Source organism: Nannobrachium achirus (assembly GCF_963921795.1).
Source record: "Nannobrachium achirus genome assembly, chromosome: 5".
Taxonomy (NCBI): Eukaryota; Metazoa; Chordata; class Actinopteri; order Myctophiformes; family Myctophidae; genus Nannobrachium; species Nannobrachium achirus.
This window is the reverse complement of record NC_137814.1, coordinates 22,222,489-22,245,496: the sequence shown is the minus strand read 5'-3', so window position 1 is coordinate 22,245,496 and position 23,008 is coordinate 22,222,489. Positions and strand designations below refer to the sequence as shown.

The following is a 23,008-nucleotide window of genomic DNA, read 5'->3' as shown; positions in this document are numbered from 1 at the left end:
AGATCGTCTATTTATGGCAGATAGGTTTGGTGTGGAGGTAAAAAAAAAGAGCAGACCAAGTACAGAGTGAAAGGTCACGTTCACTAAGTATTGATAGTTTAAGTGGTTAAATGTCAGAAAAAAACGCAATAACACAAATCCAACATAGACTGATGACAGTGCTGTCAAAACAAGTCTATGAATCGATGAAATGTATACAATATGTAGAGGGGGTCCTAGCTCTGGTCCATCGCGTCACCTCCAGTGACGCTCTGACAGACCCGTCGGCAAATGAATAGACTGCGTTTTCTCAGACCCTACGAGGCCTCAACTTCAGGCAAAATAAACAAAACTATTCACTACTCACCAAACCAAAGGTAGTTTTGCGTTGTTGAAAGTCTATTCTCCACGGTGGTGAGCCCCTCAGCACCCCACCCAATCTGCAAAATACACTATTTTTGGCATGAAATAAAGTGCATCCAACTCGACCACCGCTTATTTCCGGGTTGTGAACCATTGTATCTGCGGTGGCCGCTGGGTGGCTCGAGGTGGGTGCGTTTTATTTCATGACAAAAATAATGTATATTACAGATTGGGTGGGGTGCTGAGGGGCTCACCACCGCGGAGAATAGACTTTCAACAACGCAAAACTACCTTTGGTTTGGTGAGTAGTGTTTTGTTTATTTTGACTCAAGTTAAGCGTTGGTAGGGTCTGAGAAAACGCGGTCTATTCATTCGCCGACGGGTCTGTCAGAGCGTCACTGGAGGTGACGCGATGGACCAGAGCTAAGGGGGTCCCTGCTTCATCTAACTCTCAGCTAAGGGGTCCTTGGCCTGAAAACGTTGAAGACCCCTGGTTTAAGTGGTTAAACATTTAAGATGGATATAGCCTACAATTAAAGGGAGAACAGAACAGAGACACAAGCATTGTTGTTACCCTAATAATATTGTCACATTATATGGTATTAAATAATGATGTGTAAAATAACAATAGAATATAATAGCACATGCTAAATATATTTTACACAGACGTTGTGTACTGTATTACATACCCTCTGTTATCAAAGAAGTATCTGGTCAGCACCCATATTATAAGAACTGTTGATGGAAGCCCTGGAATGTAAAATCACAAGGTTTCATGTTGTGTGCAAATTATTTGTATAAGGCAACTCAACCTTTTTTGGGCCAGTGCCCGCTATCCATTATCCAGGACCCTTAACGCCCCCACAGCCCAATTAAAAGTAATTGTATTGTCTATTGTATTGCAAAAAATAAAAGAAAATAAAAGAAAATAACATCAATTTCCAAATATCATTTTTTTCATTAAACTGGACTGTTGTGGTTATTATGTAATTTAATAGCATACATCCCAGGGAGAGTAAAAAAAAAACCTGTTATGATTATACATTAAGTAGAATTGTATACAGTATATGTCAGGCCCTGTCACATCAGCCCCGCCCCTCTCATAGCACTGTCTGAATGGCAGGGCTGTGATTGCCCTGTCATGTTACCATCGTAATATGGTACCATGGTATGGTGCCATGATACTTACATGATAATTAACATGAAACTGACATGATAATTACCATGACACTGACATGATACTGACATGATAATTTCCATGATACTGACATGATAATTGAAGAGAATAGTGCACGCACATCTGTGGCCCAGGTGCTAGACAAGCAGAATCATGAAGGACAAGTAGAGTCTGCACACTGGTTACGCTCCATATAAAGTTTATTGCTCGTCAACGTTTCGATCTCTGAATAGATCTTCATCAGGACAAAAGTCTTTTGTCCTGATGAAGATCGAAACACTGACATGATAATTACCATGACACTGAACATGATACTGACATCATCAGTATCATGTCATGTAATATACAGGGTTCCCACACATCTTTACCAATTAATTTCCAAAGCTTTTCCAAAACTTTTCCAGAATATTCAGAAGATTTCCAGGACTATATAACAATAATTCAGCTCAATGACGAGTCGCTTACTCCTATGTGCAATGCCTAAAGACAGGTAGTGTATGCCAGTGGTTTTCAACCTTTTCAGGCCGTGACCCCCGAAATAATCATATTTTAACTGGGGACCCTGGCACCCTGACGAGCACTAAGAGTTGAGGAATTTTGTATAATACAGTTTTATTGTGAAAATAGCAGATCTATCTACATGCTCACAACGCCGTTGTGAGCATGTAGATCTGCTATTTTCACAATTTCTGCCTCTAATATTTGACAATTTGGCCAATGTTTAATTTGTAATTTCAGAGGTATTAACAAAATTAATAACCAAACAATGCATATATAGCTATTTTATCAAGGACCTTCAAGGACCCTTGATCAATTCCAAAACTTTTCCAGTACTGGAAAAATATTTTTCTAATTTCAAAATATTTCCAGGAGTTTCATGACCGTGGGAACCCTGAATATAATATGTGCAATGGTGTTGCTTACCAAAAATGAGAGATCTTCAGCAAGCAACTGCATGGGCTGCTATGCTGTGTAAAATATACGGGTTAAAAGTGCCCCGTCTGTCGCCCTAACTCACCCCATCCAATCAGAATGTACCACCAGAAGTACTTCCTCTGAGAGACAAAGGTGAGGGCCAACAGTGTCTGCAGGTACATCCCCTCCACCAACAGCCAGAAATAATTAGCAAGAATACTGAACTGGAAGAAAGCAACCGCCAACTTGCACACCACCTGGGAGACGACAAAGCAAAGCAAAGCAAAGCAAAGCAAAGCAAAGAAAAGAAAAGCAAGGTCAGGATCAGTGGCGTCAGTTCAGCAAAAGCTAGGGTATGGCAAAGATGGGAGTCCTCATGGAAAAGAGGCATTACATTTTGTACTGTATAACACGGTTCTATTGCGCGAGGCGTTGTGAGTATGTAGATCGGCTATTTTCACAATGTCTGAATTTCTTATTACACAGGTTTCTACGGTTTCTTGGGCTGGATATGGCAGCCTGGAATGGTTGTTCAAGTGCAGCTAAACTTAGCAGTAAACGTGCCACAATTAACAATAATGCATTGCACCTGTGCTGCTGACCTGCGGAACCTGGGAATATACCATTTTGTCAAGCTGGGAAGAATACAAGTCTGGAGAATATAATCATAATACCTTGTTAAAGTGACCATTTTGTTAAATTTTGCATTTGTAGTTATTTTTGTTACGGTTTCACCTTCACTATGTGATGAGAGCTCTCTACACTTGTCTGGGCCAAGAGAGGGAGCCAAATCACACCACAGAGGACCTCTGAAGATGGGTGTGCCTCCACACACCTGTTCCCACTCTCCAATCATCACCAGAGGCTTCAAGAGTCTGGCCGGCACACAGCTCAGCGCCAGATCTTCCCAAAGTATAACCTGATTCCTTCTGGTTCTCTGCAGTGTCATTCCTGGCCTGCCTCACCTCCTCTGGATTGTTTGTTCACCGACCACATGCTTGGACTCTGACTTCTCTTTTGGACTTCCTAAGTATGGTTTATATTCTATAATATCTGCATTTATACAAATACGGTACATGTGCGTTCCTATTGTGTTGTATGTGTATTCATGTAGATTTATATATCCATACCTGTTTATTAGTAAAGTATAGTATATATCATATAACGTCTACACTTTTACAGATACTGTTGTGGCACTGTTGTATATGTATGTTTGTGTAGATTTATATATATATATATATTTATATCTATACTTATTTTCAGTTCATTGTGTTTTTTGGACATTAAAACGCCTTGCAAGGCATTAACTCGTTTTCCTGTCTCCTGAGTGGTTGCATTTGGGTTCAAACACAACTGAGTCTTAACAGAAGATCTGGCCCTTATGAACCCAGCACCCTCAGGAGGCCAGGCTCCACCACAGGCCTCTTTGCCTGGGCCTCTCCCTGACCCTGTCCGTAATGCCATCCAACGTCAGGACAAGGTGCTCGCTGACCACGCCTGCCTTCTTCAGGAGGCCTCCGCTATGATGCAGGGTGTTTCCAGTGAGCAGCAGACCCAATCTCAACGGCTGCACCAAGTGGCCAGCGAACAGCGTGCCCTACTAAAGCATATGCAGGACATGTCCGCCCAGTTGGCTGCTCTGGTGGCCGCGGTTCCACCTTCGGTTCCACCAGCCGCTCCTGGGCCTGTCGCCCAGCCTGTCCGGGAACCTAACCTTGCCAGCCCCAAGCCCTATGACGGGGCGTTTGCAGACTTTCGGGGGTTCATGTTGCAGTGCAATTTTGTTTTTGACCTGCAGCCCAGCATGTTCTCCACTGACGCAGCCAGGGTAGCCTACATTGCCACGCATACCTCCGGTGATGCTCTTCGTTGGGTCCAGTCATTCTTGTGCTCCAACCCGGGGTCACGAAACAACTACGCCAACTTTGAGGAGGAGTTCAAGAGGGTGTTTGACCATCCCTTCGCTGGTCAGGATGCAGGCTCACGGCTACTCCACATCAAGCAGGGCTCCCGCACAGTTGCCACTTATGCGATCGAGTTTCGCACACTCGCAGCCAGCACTGGATGGGCGGATTCCACGCTGCGCTGCATTTTTCGTGAGGGCCTCACGGAGGCACTGAGGGACGAGCTAGTTAGGGATAAGCCCACTGACCTCAATACGCTCATCACTCTCGCCATTGATGTCGACGAACGTCTCCGTGAGCGCAAGAAGTCCAGGGCACAGTCGCTTCAACGCTCCTCCCAGTTGACCCCCATTCTGAGTACCAGTCCCCTTCGTTCTTCTGAGATGCTCGTCTCGGACTCTGCTGCTGACGCTGAGCCAATGGAGGTGGGCCGAGTGCGTGTGGGCCGCATCCATGTGACTCCCAGGGGTCCTTTATCTCCGGCTGAGCGCGAGCACCGCAGGCTACACGGGCTCTGTAGGTATTGCGCCAGCTCAAAGCACACTGTACGCTCCTGTCCCATTCTGCACCCCAAGATGTTCTCTTCCTGGGCACCAGGGGGCGTAGTTTCACCCACTCGGGGTTTTCGGGTGAGTCGTATCACTACTTCCCAGCCCCGCACCAGTGTTGCCAGATTCCCTGTCACTCTCTCCTGGGAGGGACAGTCACTCACCATACCAGCTCTTATCGACTCCGGGGCCGATGAGAGCTTTGTCGACCTCCAGTATGCTCAGAAGGTGGGACTCCCTGTCTCTGCGCTCCAGAGGCCTCTCTCCGCCTTCGCTCTGAATGGTCGCACGATGGGCCTTGTCACACACCGTACCCAGCCCCTCACCCTCACCGTCTCAGGAGACCATGTGGAGAGCATCCGCCCCTACATCATTCACTCTCCGGACACTACGTTCACTGGGCGCATACTCAGCTGGAGCGCCGCCTGCCAGGTCTGTTGCCTCCAGCCCGCCCTGACCTCCGCCCAGGCTGAGTGTTCTCCTGCCCGGGTTCCCTCCCGCCCGAAGGCCCGACGCCGGGCGCACGCCGGCGTTCCCCATTTATCGCCAGGTGGCGATCCTTGGAGGGGGGGTCCTGTTACGGTTTCACCTTCACTATGTGATGAGAGCTCTCTACACTTGTCTGGGCCAAGAGAGGGAGCCAAATCACACCACAGAGGACCTCTGAAGATGGGTGTGCCTCCACACACCTGTTCCCACTCTCCAATCATCACCAGAGGCTTCAAGAGTCTGGCCGGCACACAGCTCAGCGCCAGATCTTCCCAAAGTATAACCTGATTCCTTCTGGTTCTCTGCAGTGTCATTCCTGGCCTGCCTCACCTCCTCTGGATTGTTTGTTCACCGACCACATGCTTGGACTCTGACTTCTCTTTTGGACTTCCTAAGTATGGTTTATATTCTATAATATCTGCATTTATACAAATACGGTACATGTGCGTTCCTATTGTATTGTATGTGTATTCATGTAGATTTATATATATATCCATACCTGTTTATTAGTAAAGTATAGTATATATCATATAACGTCTACACTTTTACAGATACTGTTGTGGCACTGTTGTATATGTATGTTTGTGTATGTTTGTGTAGACTTATATATATATATATTTATATCTATACTTATTTTCAGTTCATTGTGTTTTTTGGACATTAAAATGCCTTGCAAGGCATTAACTCGTTTTCCTGTCTCCTGAGTGGTTGCATTTGGGTTCAAACACAACTGAGTCTTAACATATTTTACTGTAATTTAACAACATAATAACCAGCGCAGATGGACAAAGAGACATTCATGGATTTATATTTAAAAGTAACTTTTGTGTTCCCCCCTGGACCCAGGGTATGGCAGCTGCATACCCCTGCCATACCCAATTGACGCCCCTGGTCAGGATCAGAAGCATCAGACATGGGGTTTGGAGACTTCATACTGTAAATACTGTAACGTTATGTGTCGTTATTTGGTTTGGTCAAAGGCGATCCTGCTGGCAGGTCCTCAGACAGATCATTAAGTGCTTGCATATTCTATATGAACATATTTCTTTGCTCAGTTTCTATGGCCCACACATCAAAGGCATGGTTTATTAACACAGCAGTGTGGGGGGGGGGGGGGGGGGCTCTTTTAATGTGCCATTCTGTTATGCATGCATGCATGCGTCATTACTGCACTAGAACTACTTTTGTTTTTTAGGTCAACATCATCGTCTGCCCAATGCTGTCGCAAGGACGATTGTGAAAAGAAATTTGAAGATTTGGGTTTAGATGGAACATTGATCTGCGCATAGAAATAAAAAGACCCTCTCTCAATGGAAGACGACAACAGTCTAATGAGGTGTTGTAGTTGTGGAGTTCTCTGCATTGACCCAGCTTGTTCAGAGTGAGCACACGGAGAGCCGTTGGAGGTGAAAGTGAAGGGACACAACACAAGTGACCCCAAGTCCGTCATTGTTTTGTAGCATTGTTTGCGTACAGTAGAGGTTTGTAGGGATTTGACGAAGAACAGCTAAAGGCATGAAGTTGAGTCACACATCGAGGGGCTTCAAAGCAGAGCCAAAAGATCTATTCTCTGCACTTCATGGCACATATTTTCGTTGGATAGGCCTACGTGCATTTCTCAATCTCAATTTCCATATTCAAAATCCACCTCAAAACTCACCTGTTTAGGCAGGCATATGTCTGACCTCATTGTTGCTCTGCTGCAAACTGTACCATTTTCAGCTCTTGCATTTTAACTGTGAGCTTGTCTTAACTGTTTTAGATTGTTGTACGGTGACCTTGAGTGCCTTGAAAGGCACCTTATGAATAAAATGTATTATTATTATTATTACCCTTATCATTTAATGTGGGTTAGAATGCACAAAACACATGCTATGATATGTTTTCCAGCTTGTGGGATTCATAGCATTGCAATTCATGCCTCAAGCCAATCCACCTGCCCAAAGTTGTGCCCCCTCAGTCTTTTTTGTTTAATCTTTCATCACCATATTCTTCATCCCAGTTTATGGACGGTATAATGCCTCAGGGCCTCTGTCCAAAATCCACAAACATATTGAAGGCTCTGAATACATATGCATATATTCAGGTTTTAAAGAGGCTTATATCGGTTTGAATAAGGTGCTTCATAATTTCAAAACAGTACATAACGGACATATGTCTGTGATTTGCGGGTTATAGTCCAGTGCGCCTTATATATGGATCATTCATTGACATTGACATTCCCTTTAGCACAGCTCCATCTGTTGGATGCATAACGCAACGGTAGCGTCTATTATGTGCGCCTTATAGTCCGGTGCGCCTTATATATGAAAACATTTCGAAAATAGACCATTCATTGACAGTGCGCCTTATAGTCCGGTGCGCCTTATAGTCCGGAAAATACGGTAAGTCAAATAGAGAGCAGAAATCAGTGATCAAGTCACCACAGACAGCATGCAGGGGGACTGTCATAACTGTCATAACAGTCATAACTGCCCGAGGCCATAAGTATGGTGGGTGTACTGTATATATATATATGTTACAGGATGTTTGGGTAACGCAGGACGTTCATTGTAAGAGCGCTTGTTTTGTCGTTCACCACACACTAATCACCACCAGGTGGCGACGACAGCCATTCACTCGCATTCACTAGTGAAGGCGCTGACGTCACTCGTTTGCGACTGTATTTACTAGCCTAGCCTAGCCTAGCCTAGCCTAGCCTAGCTTAGCCATTAGCTCCATTGTAGTCACTTGGACAGGGTGTTTATCGTGGGCTTGCCCAGGCCTTACGGCCTGGGCATAAATATAACTATTGCATTCACCACGGCTTCGTAACTCGCGCGGCGCTCCGCCGGCCGCACGGCCCTGGAGGATGTTGCTGTGGGCGACCGCTTGTTCCGCCCCGTGCTGCACACCGAGTGCTCCGTTTCTCGACCGTCCTGTTTCTCTTTAAAACCGTGACATATATATAGGCCTATGCTATGTGTGAAGCCGATGCTGAGCAAAAATCGCCAAAAAGAGCACGCAGGTGGTGTGTGCAGATTTTCAGGCACTTGCATTTTGGCAACCGACACACAAGTAGAACTTATGCAGGAAAGACTTTAATCACGGGTGGCCATTTTTTGTTAAAAGTGGACAATAATATTACCAGAAACACATGAGCTATGACCTGTTGTGGTCATTGAGGGCCAATGACCACAACAGGTCTGTAACTCTGAGAGTGTTCTCAGAGTTGAGAATCACTGGTACTAGTGGACTCTGAGAGAGATACAGTAATCACTAGTGCAGGGGTTTTCAAAGTGGGTGACAGGGCACCCTGGGGTGCCGTGATGCCAGTCCAGGGGTGCCATGAGATAATTTGATAATATTTGGAATTCATCAATATCACTACATCAATATCACTTCACTATGCTTAGTAAAACAGACCTGATTTGCACTGTACTTGATGAGATATTTTTCCATCTACGACAAGTTGACAACTCTCTATAACCAAAAATAGCCGATCTACAAGCTTGTTGTGACGTGTTGTGAGTGAGGTACGTAGATCGGCTATTTTTGGTGAACCTTCCCCCCAGAATAGGCCTGCTGGGGTTCAAGTGGTTAAACGTCAAGTATAACGTTATTTTCAGTCAGTTCTGATGGAAACGGATATTTCTCCAATAGGATGTAAGATTCTAAAAATGAACAGTGTAATTCAGGGGTGCCGTGGATGAAAAAGTTATTTACAGGGGTGCCCTGAGTCAAAAAAGTTTGAAAACCCCTGAACTAGTGGACTCTGAGAGAGAGAATCACTAGTACTAGTGGACTCCTAATGTGCCATAGTGTTAAAGTAAATCAGGGTCATACATATTCTGAAGAAAGCCTAGAGACTTGACATTCAGTAATTGGGTCTTATGATCAAAATAAGAACCTTATAAAAGAAAATTGAAAATGTGCCACGGACAAGGACAACTCTTTGCCACGGACACATTAGTCCGTGTACGGACATATTGATGACCCCTGATTATAATAGTCTGTGTTCTGAGAACAATAAAATGTCTTAGTGTCATGAACCTGGCTCAGTGTTCAGACAAAAGAGAGGGATACGCGGGTAACATGATTTATTAAATAGATAAATAAAAACAAAAAATTAAAAAATTAAAAATGTTTATGGGCTGTAGAATCAGGAGTGTAAGAGAGTGGATGTGTGTAAAGTATGGTGTTGGGTGGTGGATGGACGCAAGCAATCAAAAGTGTGCAAGGGGAGAATGAGAATGCACTACTACTTGATTGCTATTATTATGCTAGCATGAAATAGAAATGTCTCTTTGGTCTAATGCACTTGCTTTTCCCTGAAAGCTAACGATGCAAATCCTTATGAATGAATGGGGGCGGATACATTTCTCAAAATAACTTCTGGGCATCGCTGTCTCCGTGGAAGTTAGCCTCTGTAACCAGCCCCCCCCCCCCTGGCTACTGTATGAGCAATGCACCTGTCCAGTGGAGAGTGAACTACAGTGGAGAGTACAGTAGAGAGCAGTGGTGGAAAACGTACTCAAATGTTTTACTTAAGTAAAAGTATTAATACTGCAATGTAGAAGTTCTCTGTTACAGGTAAAAGTCTGGAATTAAAAATGTACTTGAGTAAAAGTGCAAATGTGTTCGTATCAAAATGTACTTAAAGTACCAAAAGTAGTAGTACCAAATGTATAAAATGTAGGCTATAAAAAGCTTTTCAAATAGCTGAAATGTATGAAGTGGTTAATATAGGCTATGTTTTGTAATAATAATCAAAATCTAACTAGGTAAAAATGAACTAGTGACTACATTTTTCCAATAATTGTAATGGAATAAAAGTGCAATATTATCCACTGAGATATAGTGGAGTAAAAGTAAAAGTCCTGAAAATTGGGAATAAAATTAAAGGCTACCTCAAAAGTGTACTTAAGTACAGTACTTGAGAAAATGAACTTAGTTACTTACTTTACACCACTGGTGGAGAGTGCACTGTGGAGAGTGCTCTAGTACAATGCATTTCAATGGGAATGGAGCGGCAGAATTCACCCTCATAGTTAGAATAAAAGTGCCGTGTGACCGTGCCTTTAGGCTTCTTTCTGTGTTCTTCCATCTCGGTTTTTCATTCTCTGTAATCTCTCGAGAAAAGATTCCGTAAAGAGTGTAGACAGGTTTCTTGGTTTATAAACATGACTGGGTGTCAGGGTGTGCGCATTCAGGGTGCAAAACCACTTTAAAAAGAAACAAGCACAGTCTGACAAAATCCTGCCTAGGGCGTCAGACTGCCTTTGACCGTCACCGGGTTGCTTAGTAGGATATTATGGTTTATCTTCCAGGGAGAAGGAACACACATACTCGGCTAACTAATAGGCAAAAAACTTTAAAACTAGAAAGTTTTGCTCCTCGGAACCCATACAGAGCTGCAGACACAGTACTGCTCAAAGAAATGAAGGGAACAAAATGTTCCCTTAATTTATTTGAATTTATTTGAGTATAGTATAGTAGTAATGCTCTGTACGAAAGCTCAAAGAATTATGAGAACATTTTGTTCCCTTCATTTCTTTGAGCAGTATACATTAGGGGTGTAAAGATTCATTTGAACAACTACACGATATACGCATCACGATACATGGTTGACTATACGATACATGGACGATATTGGTTCATTCATGGCGATACGATACGATTCGATTCAATGATTTAAAATCGATATAGTAACTATTTAGCAAAGACCTTAAATCTGTGTGAAACGTGTCAATAGAGCAGGTTTTTAAAGGGAAAAATCTATTATTATGGATATAAATAAATAAACACTGTGATTCTTTAGCAAATACATGGACATATTACAACACATATGGACAAGCCCGCACCTTGACATGAACACAGAGATTACACACATTTATCGATAGACCAAGAGTAGCTATATGGAATGGAAAAGTAATTAGACCACTCTTTTTCGTGTTCCCTCTCAAAAATTGCTAAATACAAGGCACAAATACAAAGCCAAATGGTACGACATTTGCTTTTGCAAATCGATAGTAGATCATTGAACGATTTTTCGATTCAGTTACTATATTATGACTCCCCTAGCCTTACATTAAGACGCATTCTGCCGAGACTTTCGTATTGTGACGTTGGGATGACGGCAGAAGCGTCTTACGACTTGTCAGACAGGTCGGGGGCATGGTCGGCAAAACTGCAATTGCGGCTCTACACATGCACAAATGCGAAATATAGCACACCGCCGAAGTTCTGCAAGATGTATGCGACTTCTTAGGAAGCCTTGTTTAATGTACTAGAAGCGTCTAGTCGGCGACCTGGCCAACTCGGGAACGATGTAAATAGGGAATGAATGCCCTGCCCTTTAATGCAAACCCCATTATACCTGTTGTCATAGGACCCGTTTTGACCATCTGTTTGCCTGTGTCCATTTATGCCCATATATGGAGATATCTGTTATCTGTCTGTCTGTCAGCGTCCATTTTATGTCCATATATGGAGATCACTGCAGATATAGTTCTGGGTCCATTTTATGCCCATATATGCCCATATATGGAGATATCTGTCTATTTGCGTCCATTTCATGCCCATATATGGAGATCTCTGTATCTGTCTGTCTGTGTCCCTTTATGCCCGTATATGGAGATCTTTGTGATTCTGCGTAAATTTTATGCCCATATATGCCATTTGCGTCCATTTTATGCCCATTTATGGAGATCTCTGTATCCGTCTGTCTGTGTCCCTTTATGCCCGTATATGGAGATCTTTGTGATTCTGCGTCCATTTTATGCCCATACGGGCATTCATTTTATTCCCATATATGGAGAACACGCGTGCCGGTGGGACGAACGGTTCTCGAGATACGCGGATTACATACATACATACACACGCACAGAGATTTTTTGTTGACTCATGTGGCGTACGTGATGTCAGAGCCTTTTATGAAGTGATGTCACAATGAGTCAGCGCTTGCGCCGATGCCGATTTCCTCCGGAACAGCCTGATGTCAACAATCAACCCCGCATAAGGAGATTCCGAACGTTTCGCGCCGGTTCGGGAAAACCGCGCGTCGGGTCAGGTCGAGACCCGGCACTGCACTCCGTGCCGCGGCGGGGAATGCGCGTGCCGAATCTGAAGCCGGTGGGACGAACGGTTCTCGAGATACGCGGATTACAGACACACGCACAGACAGACAGACAGACACACACGCAGAGACTTCTCGCATTTATAGATAGATTAGTCCGTATTTTTAAATAAAATTAGTTTTCACCAAGTGTACTGCTTTTCCTCGTTTGCTACAGTGTTAGCTGCAACAGCGCCTTGGTGGCTGGGAAGCATTATTATGCATTCTTCTGTATACACATAAGTCATGTCCTTGAATGAGCGAATGGGGGAATGGATGAACATCACGTGATAAGTGCAGCCATGTTTAACCAAACCAGTGATGCTCGATTTGGAATCGACACACACTTAGTAAAAACTCATTTTATTTAAAAATACAGACTAATACATTAAACAAGGCTTCCTAAGAAGTCGCATACATCTTGCAGAACTTCGGCGGTGTGCTATATTTCGCATTTGTGCATGTGTAGAGCCGCAATTGCAGTTTTGCCGACCATGCCCCCGACCTGTCTGACAAGTCGGTAAGACGCATCTGCCGTCGCCTCAACGTCACAATGCGGAGGTCTCGGCAGAATGCGTCTTAATGTAAGGCTAATGATACCCCTAGTATACATCCATCTCACCGTGGACATGGAGCAGTGGTCCAGCGTCTCATCAGCAAACAGAACCGTGTCTTTGATGAAGACGGCGCTGGCCCGCAGCACGAAGGAGGAGAACAGGTTGATGTGGATGTAGTTCCTGGTGCAGTGGAACTTCCTGCCAGGGACAGAAGGGGAGGAGTCAGAGGCGTCAATTTACAACAGGGGAAACAAATAAAATGTACTTCTTAAATAAATTCATCATGCCTGTAGCCTGTTGCTAATTTTGAGTTACTTTTACTATACTGGAGCAATTCCAATATTCATTAGCCTATACTTAAAAATAAAATGACCAAAAGTTTTTTTTGAAAGTGAAATATCCCCTTAGGAGAAGTTCACCCCCAAAATGTTTTTTTTTCCCCTATTGATTACTCACGATAGACTTGAATTCAATAATATTTTTTGTTTTTTGTTGCATTCCTAAGACAATAATTTGATTACAATACGTTTCTCCTCTTTAATCCTGGATGGGGACCCGAATGCATTTGCGTCCCCACCCAGAATCAATGGGGGTAAATTGACTAAAATCCATTTTTTGTCTTAGGAATGCGACAAAAAACAAACAATATTATTGAACTCAAGTCTCCACTCAAGTCTCATTTTGGGGGTGAACTACTCCTTTAACCACTTCAGCATTTCGGCCATTTGAAAATAGCCGATAGCAGATCTACAAGCTCACAATGCCTCGCGCTGCAAGGTGTTGTGAGCTTGTAGGTCGGCTATTTTCAACAAAGAGGTTTGGTGTAGAGGGGAAAAAGAGCAGACTAAGTACAGAGTAAAAGGTCAAGTTTATTAGGTAATGATGGCTCAAGGCAAAATACACTGATGATTGTGCTGTCAAACGATGAAACTATATGGAATCTCTGAAAAGGTTGTGGGGGGGTCCCTGCTTCATCTCTCTCTCAATAAGCGATCCTTGGCCTGAAAACATTGAAGACCCCTGCTGAGAGACAGCCGCTGCCCCTGCTTTAGATACAAATAGTTTTTTTTTTGGCACACTCAGACCATTGCTGGCCTTGTGCAGTACAGCGAAGAACTCATTAGCATTGCCACCAATCTCTCTTTTATGCCTGTTAGCATAACAAAATGATTAAAAGAGACACAAAAATAGACCCAGTACAAATAGCTGCTTCAATTCAATCCACCAATGATAAGAAATTGTAGATTGGCTGTTGCTATCTCTCCATCTGAGTACAACAGCAGGCGTGGGCCTGTATGTGGCAGGAGCACATTACCTGAATGCTGTAAACACCACAATCGCTGTTATGAGGGAGATGAGAGAGGTGGCGTACCCCACCGTGTAGACCTGTCTAAATGTAGATAGGTAACTCGTCTAGGGGAAGGAGGACACACAAAAGACGTGAGAGTGGGTGGGGGGCAGAGAACACAAAGGAGGGAAATGGAGTGAAGGGGAGACAGAACAAGAGGGAGAGATAGTCAAAAGACAGATAGTAAGCAAGCAACAAAACAAGCGTACTGTGCTTGCTTGTACATTTGTGAATTCAAGACAATCAATATTCAAGCCCTGCTTTGGAAAATGGTCGATGAGGACACGTTTTGTCGATAGTTTTTCCATAATTTTCAATGAACACTGAAACAGTATATACGGAGGTAGGCTATCATTGATAACTGTGTGTGCTATTTTTGCAACACATGCTAACAGCAAAGACCGGGACAATTAATTATAATACAATTGAGTTGAAAGCATTAAACCCATAATTCCATACAATACCAGGTGCACATAGGAGAGATATAAGATGAATGAATTTGAGGGCAGGAAGAAAGGAAGGAAAGTGGGACAGAGAGAGAGAGAGAGAGAGAGAGAGAGAGAGAGAGAGAGAGAGAGAGAGACGAAAATTAATCAAAATTGACCTATTTTGAATAATTCCACTGTATACTAACTTGTTTGCATTTCTAAGTAATATTCTTCTGCTTTACAATGTTTTATAATTCAGTACCCATCAATTCCAGGCATGATTTTACATATTCAATTGCATTATAAGGATACTAGAATTTCAGTTCTTTCTCATATAAAAGTGGTGGTAACAGGTAGAAAGCTACCAGCTGGAAGTACTAGCGGGGCTTAAATGATACCATGGGCATGTGGGAACATGAGAAAATTAGAATTTGCCACCAGAATCTATTGCTTTTCATGAAATTCTGGGCTCTAGCCCATCGACTAGAGAGGGAGGGGAGGATAAACAGGAACCATACAGCATACGATTTAGTGACATGATTTTTCTCCTTCTTTTTACTGACACGATTGTAACAATGACAGATTAGGCCTGAGTTGTGAGTGGGAGTCATGCGTCGAAAAAATAGCCGATATCATGGCATAAGCTTATATAGATCTATATAAGCTATTTCCTGCACATATATGCACCATCGCATGAAGGAGAATAATCTGCCACAAAAGCCTGTAGGCTACCTCAGATTCGGGCCCGCTGTCATCGTTGAAAGTGCAGGCCTCTTCGTAGGATGGATACAGCTCCGTCCAGCCATCAGCAGTACAGTTCCTCAACACGTACCCTGTATAGAATGTGGGGGCGGACACTGTCACCAAGGTGCTTGGACTCAGTTCAATTCGGTTTCAACATCAGATTTTGTGTGTCTTCTGAATGTTCTCTGCCATGAAAAAAAAAACCTCCCTCTCCCTGTCTCCCACCCCCACCCTGGCTGTCGATCATTAAATGAAAGGGCGGCCAATGTTCTCATGTAGCGTATATACTATATTGATATGCTAATTTCTTCTTCAAGTTAACTGGAGCGAATTAATGACTGCAGGTGAAATCTGGTGAATGCAATTTTTCCGCTTTCATTTTCACCTCTTCCTCAAGTATCCAGACCCCATGATGTGACTATGCTGTTACCTTTACATGAACTGTGCTCTGCCATGCTCTAGTCTATTATACATTTCTTTTCTTCCTATTGGTGGTGAATAACATTCAATGCAGCATTTGTCTTTTATTTCTCCTTTATTTAACTATAGTCAAGTCCCATGAAATGGTTATACATTTTACAAGGGCCATAGTAACAAAGGGCCATTAACCAGGGGCATAGCCAGGGTGGGCCTGGATAGGCCTATAGGCCCACCCATTTCGTTTTTGTGCCCACCCAAAAAGAACCAAAAAAATCGCGGCACAATGCGCGATGTGATGCGCGACGCAAGGGAGAAAGGCGCGATGCACGGCTATCTAGGAAGCAAAGAGAGACACCACCGTTTGATTTGATCATAGCTCAGTCAATTATGAAGCGATTTCTAAAATTAAAATGTCTCCATATTGTATGGGAAGTCTATTTCCATGACAAATGACTGTATTGTGCCCCTGTAAATATTTAAATGTTCGTTATTTTAAAATAGCCGATGTACAAGCTCGCATCTGTGCCCACCCACATTGTGCCAGGCCTAGCCAGTTGGTAAATCCTGGCTACGCCCCTGGGCCATTTTAATGTTTGCTCGTCGGTCAGTCCTCCCACCCGACTTGCTACACCATGGTCTAGTACAACCCACAGCTCTCAATATTCCTTTCTCATACAGCAGGCCGTTGTTACTTTATATCATGCTGATACAGCGCTGCGTAACGAAAAGGAAGAAGCTTTCCACAATTGAGCCATTTTCCTCCATTCATCCTTCTGTCTGCCTCTGTTCTGTGCATTCAGCCAGCAAATATTTGTCACTTCTGTGCATTTGTCCAATTTCACATTGACATCTATCCATTTGGAAGCGTTCTGTGGAATAGGAGAGCTGCCAAAACCAATGTGGTGCGTGCGTGCAGGGGCGTCACAAGTGGAGGAAAAGTGGGACTGAGTTACCGGGGCCCAAGGTGGAGGGGCCTTCATTATTTTATAATTTAGCTATTGAAAAATGGCAGATATACAAGCTCACAGCTCGGCACCGAGTGCCGCGCTGCGAGCTTGTAGATCTGCTATTTTTGAAAAGTCGTGAACATCTTTGAATATATGTATTTTTTAAGCAAACATTTTGTTTCTGGGGGGTCTGTGGAACTAAATATTTTCAGATGGGGGTCCGTGGCCAAATACATATCATTTTGGGGGTCCTTCACATGAAATGGTTCGAGCACCACTTACATTGGTTTTTCAAAAAACCTTAGAAGGATTTGAAATAGGCTATTCAAAGACTTGCACAACTTTTCACGATTTTTCAAAAATAGCAGATTTACAAGCTCACAGCGTGGCACTCGGTGCCGTGCTGTGAGCTTGTATATCTACTATTTTTCAATAGTTAAAGCACAAAATAATGCGTAATAATGCTGTTCCCAGTCTAAATGGGTTAAAACCCATCCCCGTATGAAGAACATTCATGGGGGGCCCGCAGTGAATCCTTGTACCCAGGGCCCAGAATTTGGTGCGACACCCCTGCGTGTGTGTGTGCGTGCATGGGTGTGTGTGCATGTCTGTTGTCTTGTGGTGTCTACTCTATTGTAGCCTTCTATATTATGATGTATGTGCAGGTGTCACAGGAAGAGCATGCAGTTAACCTAATGCAGACAGACTGGCGGGCTCATCATGGCAGTGGGTTTTCATCATTCTTATCTGAGCTGAGGAAACGGGAATCAGCAGAGGCCAACTACAGCCATGCTCCACACAGCTGCCTGCATCTGTTGAAAGTCAATTAGCATTGTAGTCTGCTCTAGTCAAGCTGAAACTCTAATCATAATGCCCCCTGCCTTCCCTTCAGAGTGAAAAGGAAGGGGGAAAACAAACAAAATCATCTCTTCCGAGCACAGGTCTCCACCAGGTCAGGTATTACTGTAATTACTGTGGCCTTCTGGTGGCGCTAAATGTGAAAAAGTTGCCATGTCTTCATTGGCCTTTAACGACAATGTGATGCTGCATGCATGATTTGAGGCATTTTGTTGCAAAAGTTTGTGTGGCAAAAGTCGACCTGCTGGTGGTGCTATAACAGGCCAATGTGAAGTGGCATTTGTTCATTGACCTAGTGGGAATGTGCGTGCAGAATTTCTCTGTAATCACAAGCTGCGTTCATGATTTAAGTCATTTTGTTCAAAATGGACCAATCCTGCAAACTTTGGATGCCAATGTTAGCCAATTATGATGGAATATGAAATATCGGACAGATCCTTCTTGATCACATGACTATAGATATACTGTGTACTGATTTGCATGATTTATGGATAAAATCTCAAGGAATAATAGGAGAAATTGTGAGAAGAAGTCAGCCTCTTGGTGGCTCTATAAAAGGCAGATATGAAAAATGCAGGACAAAGGTTTTTCCTTGGCCTCTAGGATTGCGCTTACAAAGTTTGAAACTGATCGGTGGAGTTATAGGTAAAACCACAAATCGGCCTGTTATAATTCCACCATGAAGCTGATTTGAAAAAAATTAAGTGGCATTTCTTCCTCTGCCTAGTGGGAATGTGTGTGTGTGCGCGATTTCATGATAATTGCTTTGCGTTTGTGATTTGAGGCATTGAGGCAAAACGGCTCAATCCTACAAACTTTGGAGGCCAATCTTAGCCAATCAGGATGGAATATGCAAAATCGGACAGATCCATGTCGATCACATGACTGTCGAGATACTGCCTACCGATTTGTAGGATTTTTGGACAAAATCTGTAAGAGTAGTGTACAGAAATGTGTTTTGCGAACATCGGCCTCATGGTGGCGCTAGAACAGGCCCATTTGAAAAATGTGGGTCAGAGGTTCTGAATTGGCATCCAGGGAGTGTGTGTGCTCATTTTGGCAGCTACCGGGCCAACGGCTACTGAGATTAGGTGGTAACAAACTGCTAGGACGCACGGACGCACGCACGCACGGACGGACGGACGGACGGAAAACATACTCTCCCCCATGCCTTCGGCTGGTGGAGACAATAACTATTGTCAAGACAAGTCGATTCAAAATTATTTCATGAATACAGGCAAAAAAATGAATAACTGAGTGGAGAAGCATCACATGCAGCTGCTTCCATATACAGGTGGACTGTATGATACAATTAAGCAATTCACATGACATCCTATCATGCTGTCAAAAATTGTCAAAATCGCACATGACCCCAATGCTCATACATTAGCACAATATATGTAAGGAAAACAGAAGAGCAACTGACTGAATATCAATGCAGGATGTGATCAGACCGTATCAGCAAGAACAGTCTGCTGACAGTACATAAAGAGGAATGTTATAGTAGGGTTGCGGTGCACCCATCGCGATGATGAAAGTTCAGTGATGCCAAAAATAAAGTACTGGTCTACAGAGATGTGCAAAAAAGTCGTGCAACAACTTTTCTCTCTCTCTCTCTCTCTCTCTACGGCTTTGAGAGACGGAGAGCGCTTGAGAGCGAGAAAGAGTTAGAGAAGTTTGAGAAGTAAACTGTAGGTTACATTTCAAGTTGTACAATTGGATTATTGGCGGATGATAACAAAGGGCACAAGGAATTAATAATCAGACTTTGAAGATTACAGAGAGAGAGTTTGAATGATAGAAATCCGTGCAGAATTACGTGCGGTATAAGAGCGGGAGTCATGTATCCTGCGCAGTGCACACAGCGTTACAAAGCCTTTTAACTGTCTGACCGGACCAGCGCACTCCCAGTGGGTGCTTGAGCTCGGATCAGTGCCTATACTATGCCATGCTGAGGGACCTCTATTAGGCCGACTACAGACATTAAGAACATTTGTTCTTTCAGAGTTCTGGGGGGAGGCGGGGGACAGAGCAGAGCACAATTCATTCCCGATGAAGTCACATGGTTTGAAGAAGCAAGCTTGCTTCTTGGTTGCACAGAGCATGCTTAGAGCACCAAAGAACTTGCATAGTGCAAGCACAGAGCAAGTTGTAGGCAGAGCACCCAAGCTGCAACGGGGAGCCTTGATGAGACAGGAGGGCAGAGTTCAACTGCCAACCAATAGGACAGAAAGGATGTGAAGTGATCCCACACAGCTGTGTTCACTTGTAGTCACTTGTAGTCTGTACTCTACAGCAGCAGAGCCTGTCTGCAGTAACATGAAACCTCCATTTCAGAATGAAAATTATTTTAAGTAAATTAAAGTAAAGTTTGTGATTAGAACATGCTTAAACATTCGACAATAACATGATTAAATTTGCTATTCATAATAAAATTGAAGCTTTTTGTCATGTACAGTGGTGGAAAAAGATAATACAAAGTACCTAAAGTAATTTAAAAAAAAAGCAGATCTACCAGCTCACAAAGTGTTGCATGGCGGCACACTATGAGCTTGTAGATCCATTTTATGTGTCACCAAAAAGCAGCACTACTCTGCCTTCACCTGTTGACAACTCCAAAAGAACTACATGGCCAAAATCCACATCCACTTCCTCCTCTAGTGGAACTGCCCACTTCCCACAAAGCATTGTGGGAAATGGATTCTTTTTTGGAAGAGACTTTGATCCAACTTTGAAAGAGCACAGATAATGCACAGAGCAAATGTTCTTAATATGTGAGCGCGGCCTTAGAGTGCACCTGCAAAACTGCGTTCACTTCTCTACTTTGAAATCTCTACTTTACTGTATTGTGTTACCACTTTTTTATTCTTTTTTATACAAGGGGGGAATACACAAAAAGGGGGGGAATAATTGTTGTACCTGTGCCTCTATACCTACACATCCAACTCAGCAGCTCACTCACTGCTTTCATCATCTGGCTCGTTGATGTTCTTGCAAGAGTCAGGCCTATAAGTTGCCACAAGCAGAAATACACTTCACTCATTTCTACATGGGGCGTCAGCGCCTCTCGATCACAGTGGTCTTTGATGGATACAGAAGCTCCAATAAACAACATGATCACCTGAAATGAACAAAAGATGCATGCTGCACTGCAGCATTCTGATTTGCCCACGAGAAACTTTCCTCAGCAACAAGGCCCAGCTCGTTCTGCTACTCTCTGAGACATTTTGGTAACTGCCTTTTGATGTCCAGGCTGCTCCACATGAGGCAAGACAGTCCCCCGCACTGAAGTGAAGGCTGAGGTCAGTTACAGATGTGCCGTTTCAGAACTTCAGCATGTCCTGTACTTTTCCTGCCTTTGTTTCTGGAAATACTTGTTTTCCAGTGGCGTCAGTTCAGCAAAAGCTAGGGTATGGCAAAGATGGGAGTCCTCATGGAAAAGAGGCATTACATTTTGTATTACACGGTTTTATTGTGAAAATAGCAGATCTACATGCTCACAACGCCTCGCGCTGCGAGGCGTTGTGAGCATGTAGATCGGCTATTTTCACAATGTCTGAAAAAAACAAGCTTTGTCGGTTTTTTACACAGGTTTCTACGGTTTCTTGGGCTGGATATGGCAGCCTGGAATGGTTGTTCAAGTGCAGCTAAACTTAGGGCATGTTAGTAAACGTGCCACAATTAACAATAATGCATTGCACCTGTGCAGCTGACCTGCGGAACCTGGGAATATACCATTTTGTCAAGATGGGGAGAATACAAGTGTGGAGAATATAAATATAATACCTTGTTAAAGTGACCATTTGTAGTTATTTTACTGTAGTATAACAACATAATAACCAGCGCAGATAGACAAAGAGACATTCATGGATTTATATTTAAAAGCAACTTTTATTTCCCCCCTGGACCCAGGGTATGGCAGCTGCATACCCCTGCCATACCCAATTGACGCCCCTGTTGTTTTCCAAGGTTCTTTTCACTGTTTAGCCCTGCTCATTCTTCTCTTTTGTTACTGAAAACAAAAGGCACTTTTCGACACTTCTTTTCATCATTTGAAATAAGAATCCGAGTAGCATTTACATAACAACACCATTACAAATGCCCTCCTTTCTCACTGTCAATGTTATAACAATTACTGACAATCTACTGTCTTGCCCATGGCATGACACGTGAAGTTCTCATGTGGCACATCTATAAGTCATGATGCTGATTCATCATGCTGCATTCCACCTGACACAGAGTTTCTGTGTTCAGCAAATCGACTTTGTAGAAATCAAGCTCTGCAAGACTAAGTGGAGAGGGCTATAGGCATGTTTCTGGACGGTGTCCACCCTATGTTCCCCAGGTTCTATATGTTCCCCAGGTTCTATGTTCCCCACTTACCCCCCAAAAAGGTTCTATGTTCCCCAGGTTCTATGTTCCCCACCCACCCTCCCCACAAAAAGGTTCTATATTCCCCTCTCAACCAAAAACAGGATCTATTGTATGTTCCCCACAAAAAAAATGTACGTTCCCCACTCAAATGCAGGAAATGGTGGGACATCTTGCCCAGGTGCCCAGATGTCTCCACCCCTAAGTGCCCACTCGTCTATGTGCCCACTCGTCCACATGCCGACATGTCCCTATTGCTCAGATGTCCAGGTGCCCACTCGTCCAGATGCCCAGACATAACAAAAGTATGGTGTCCAGATGTCCCTAGTGCCCCCTGTCCCACTAGTATTTGTAATCTCTCCCCATTATTGGGTGTTTTGAGTTGTTATTAATAATTATAAAGGAATGTTTTTGGATAAGTGGGGAACATAGAACATATTGTAAGTTACTATAGGAGCATCGACTGTCCCCGACAACAGGAGCTCCAGCACAGCACTCTCTCTGGGATTAGGTTTGTGTTTATGTTAATTCAACTTTCAGCATGATCACAGGTTTAAAAAAAAACACACGTGCCATTAAAAACACTGACTTATTTAGATGATTACAATATATCGTCGTTGTCGGGTGGAAACCTTGTATGTCCAAAACCGTTTGTTTTGTATTTATCATTTTAAGAATGATTTAAACTAGTCAAAATAGCCGATCTGTGTGCTTGTAGATCTGCTGTTTTCACTACTTTTGTGCAACGGCCTTGTATGATGAAGCAGGGCTTTACTTTGCAAAAAAATTTACAACTTTGAAACCTGGAGATACAAGGTTTCTGCCCGGCAGTGACAATTATATCTTTTTTTATTTGGGGGGGGG

The 23,008-nt window shown here is 43.4% G+C and overlaps 1 protein-coding gene across 1 annotated transcript in view; it reads right to left on the bottom strand.

Annotated features, from left to right (window-relative positions):
- LOC308284912 (vasoactive intestinal polypeptide receptor 1-like) overlaps positions 1 to 23,008 on the bottom strand; it is a gene marked incomplete at both ends in the record, with an annotated part of 55,168 nt that overhangs the window by 5,241 nt on the left and 26,919 nt on the right. Inside the window, 5 exons of the mRNA XM_080725637.1 lie at positions 1,032 to 1,092; positions 2,538 to 2,691; positions 13,094 to 13,226; positions 14,344 to 14,441; positions 15,537 to 15,637. Of these exons, the coding sequence (XP_080581763.1) occupies positions 1,032 to 1,092; positions 2,538 to 2,691; positions 13,094 to 13,226; positions 14,344 to 14,441; positions 15,537 to 15,637 (547 nt within the window). The remainder of the gene's footprint in view (positions 1 to 1,031; positions 1,093 to 2,537; positions 2,692 to 13,093; positions 13,227 to 14,343; positions 14,442 to 15,536; positions 15,638 to 23,008) is intronic.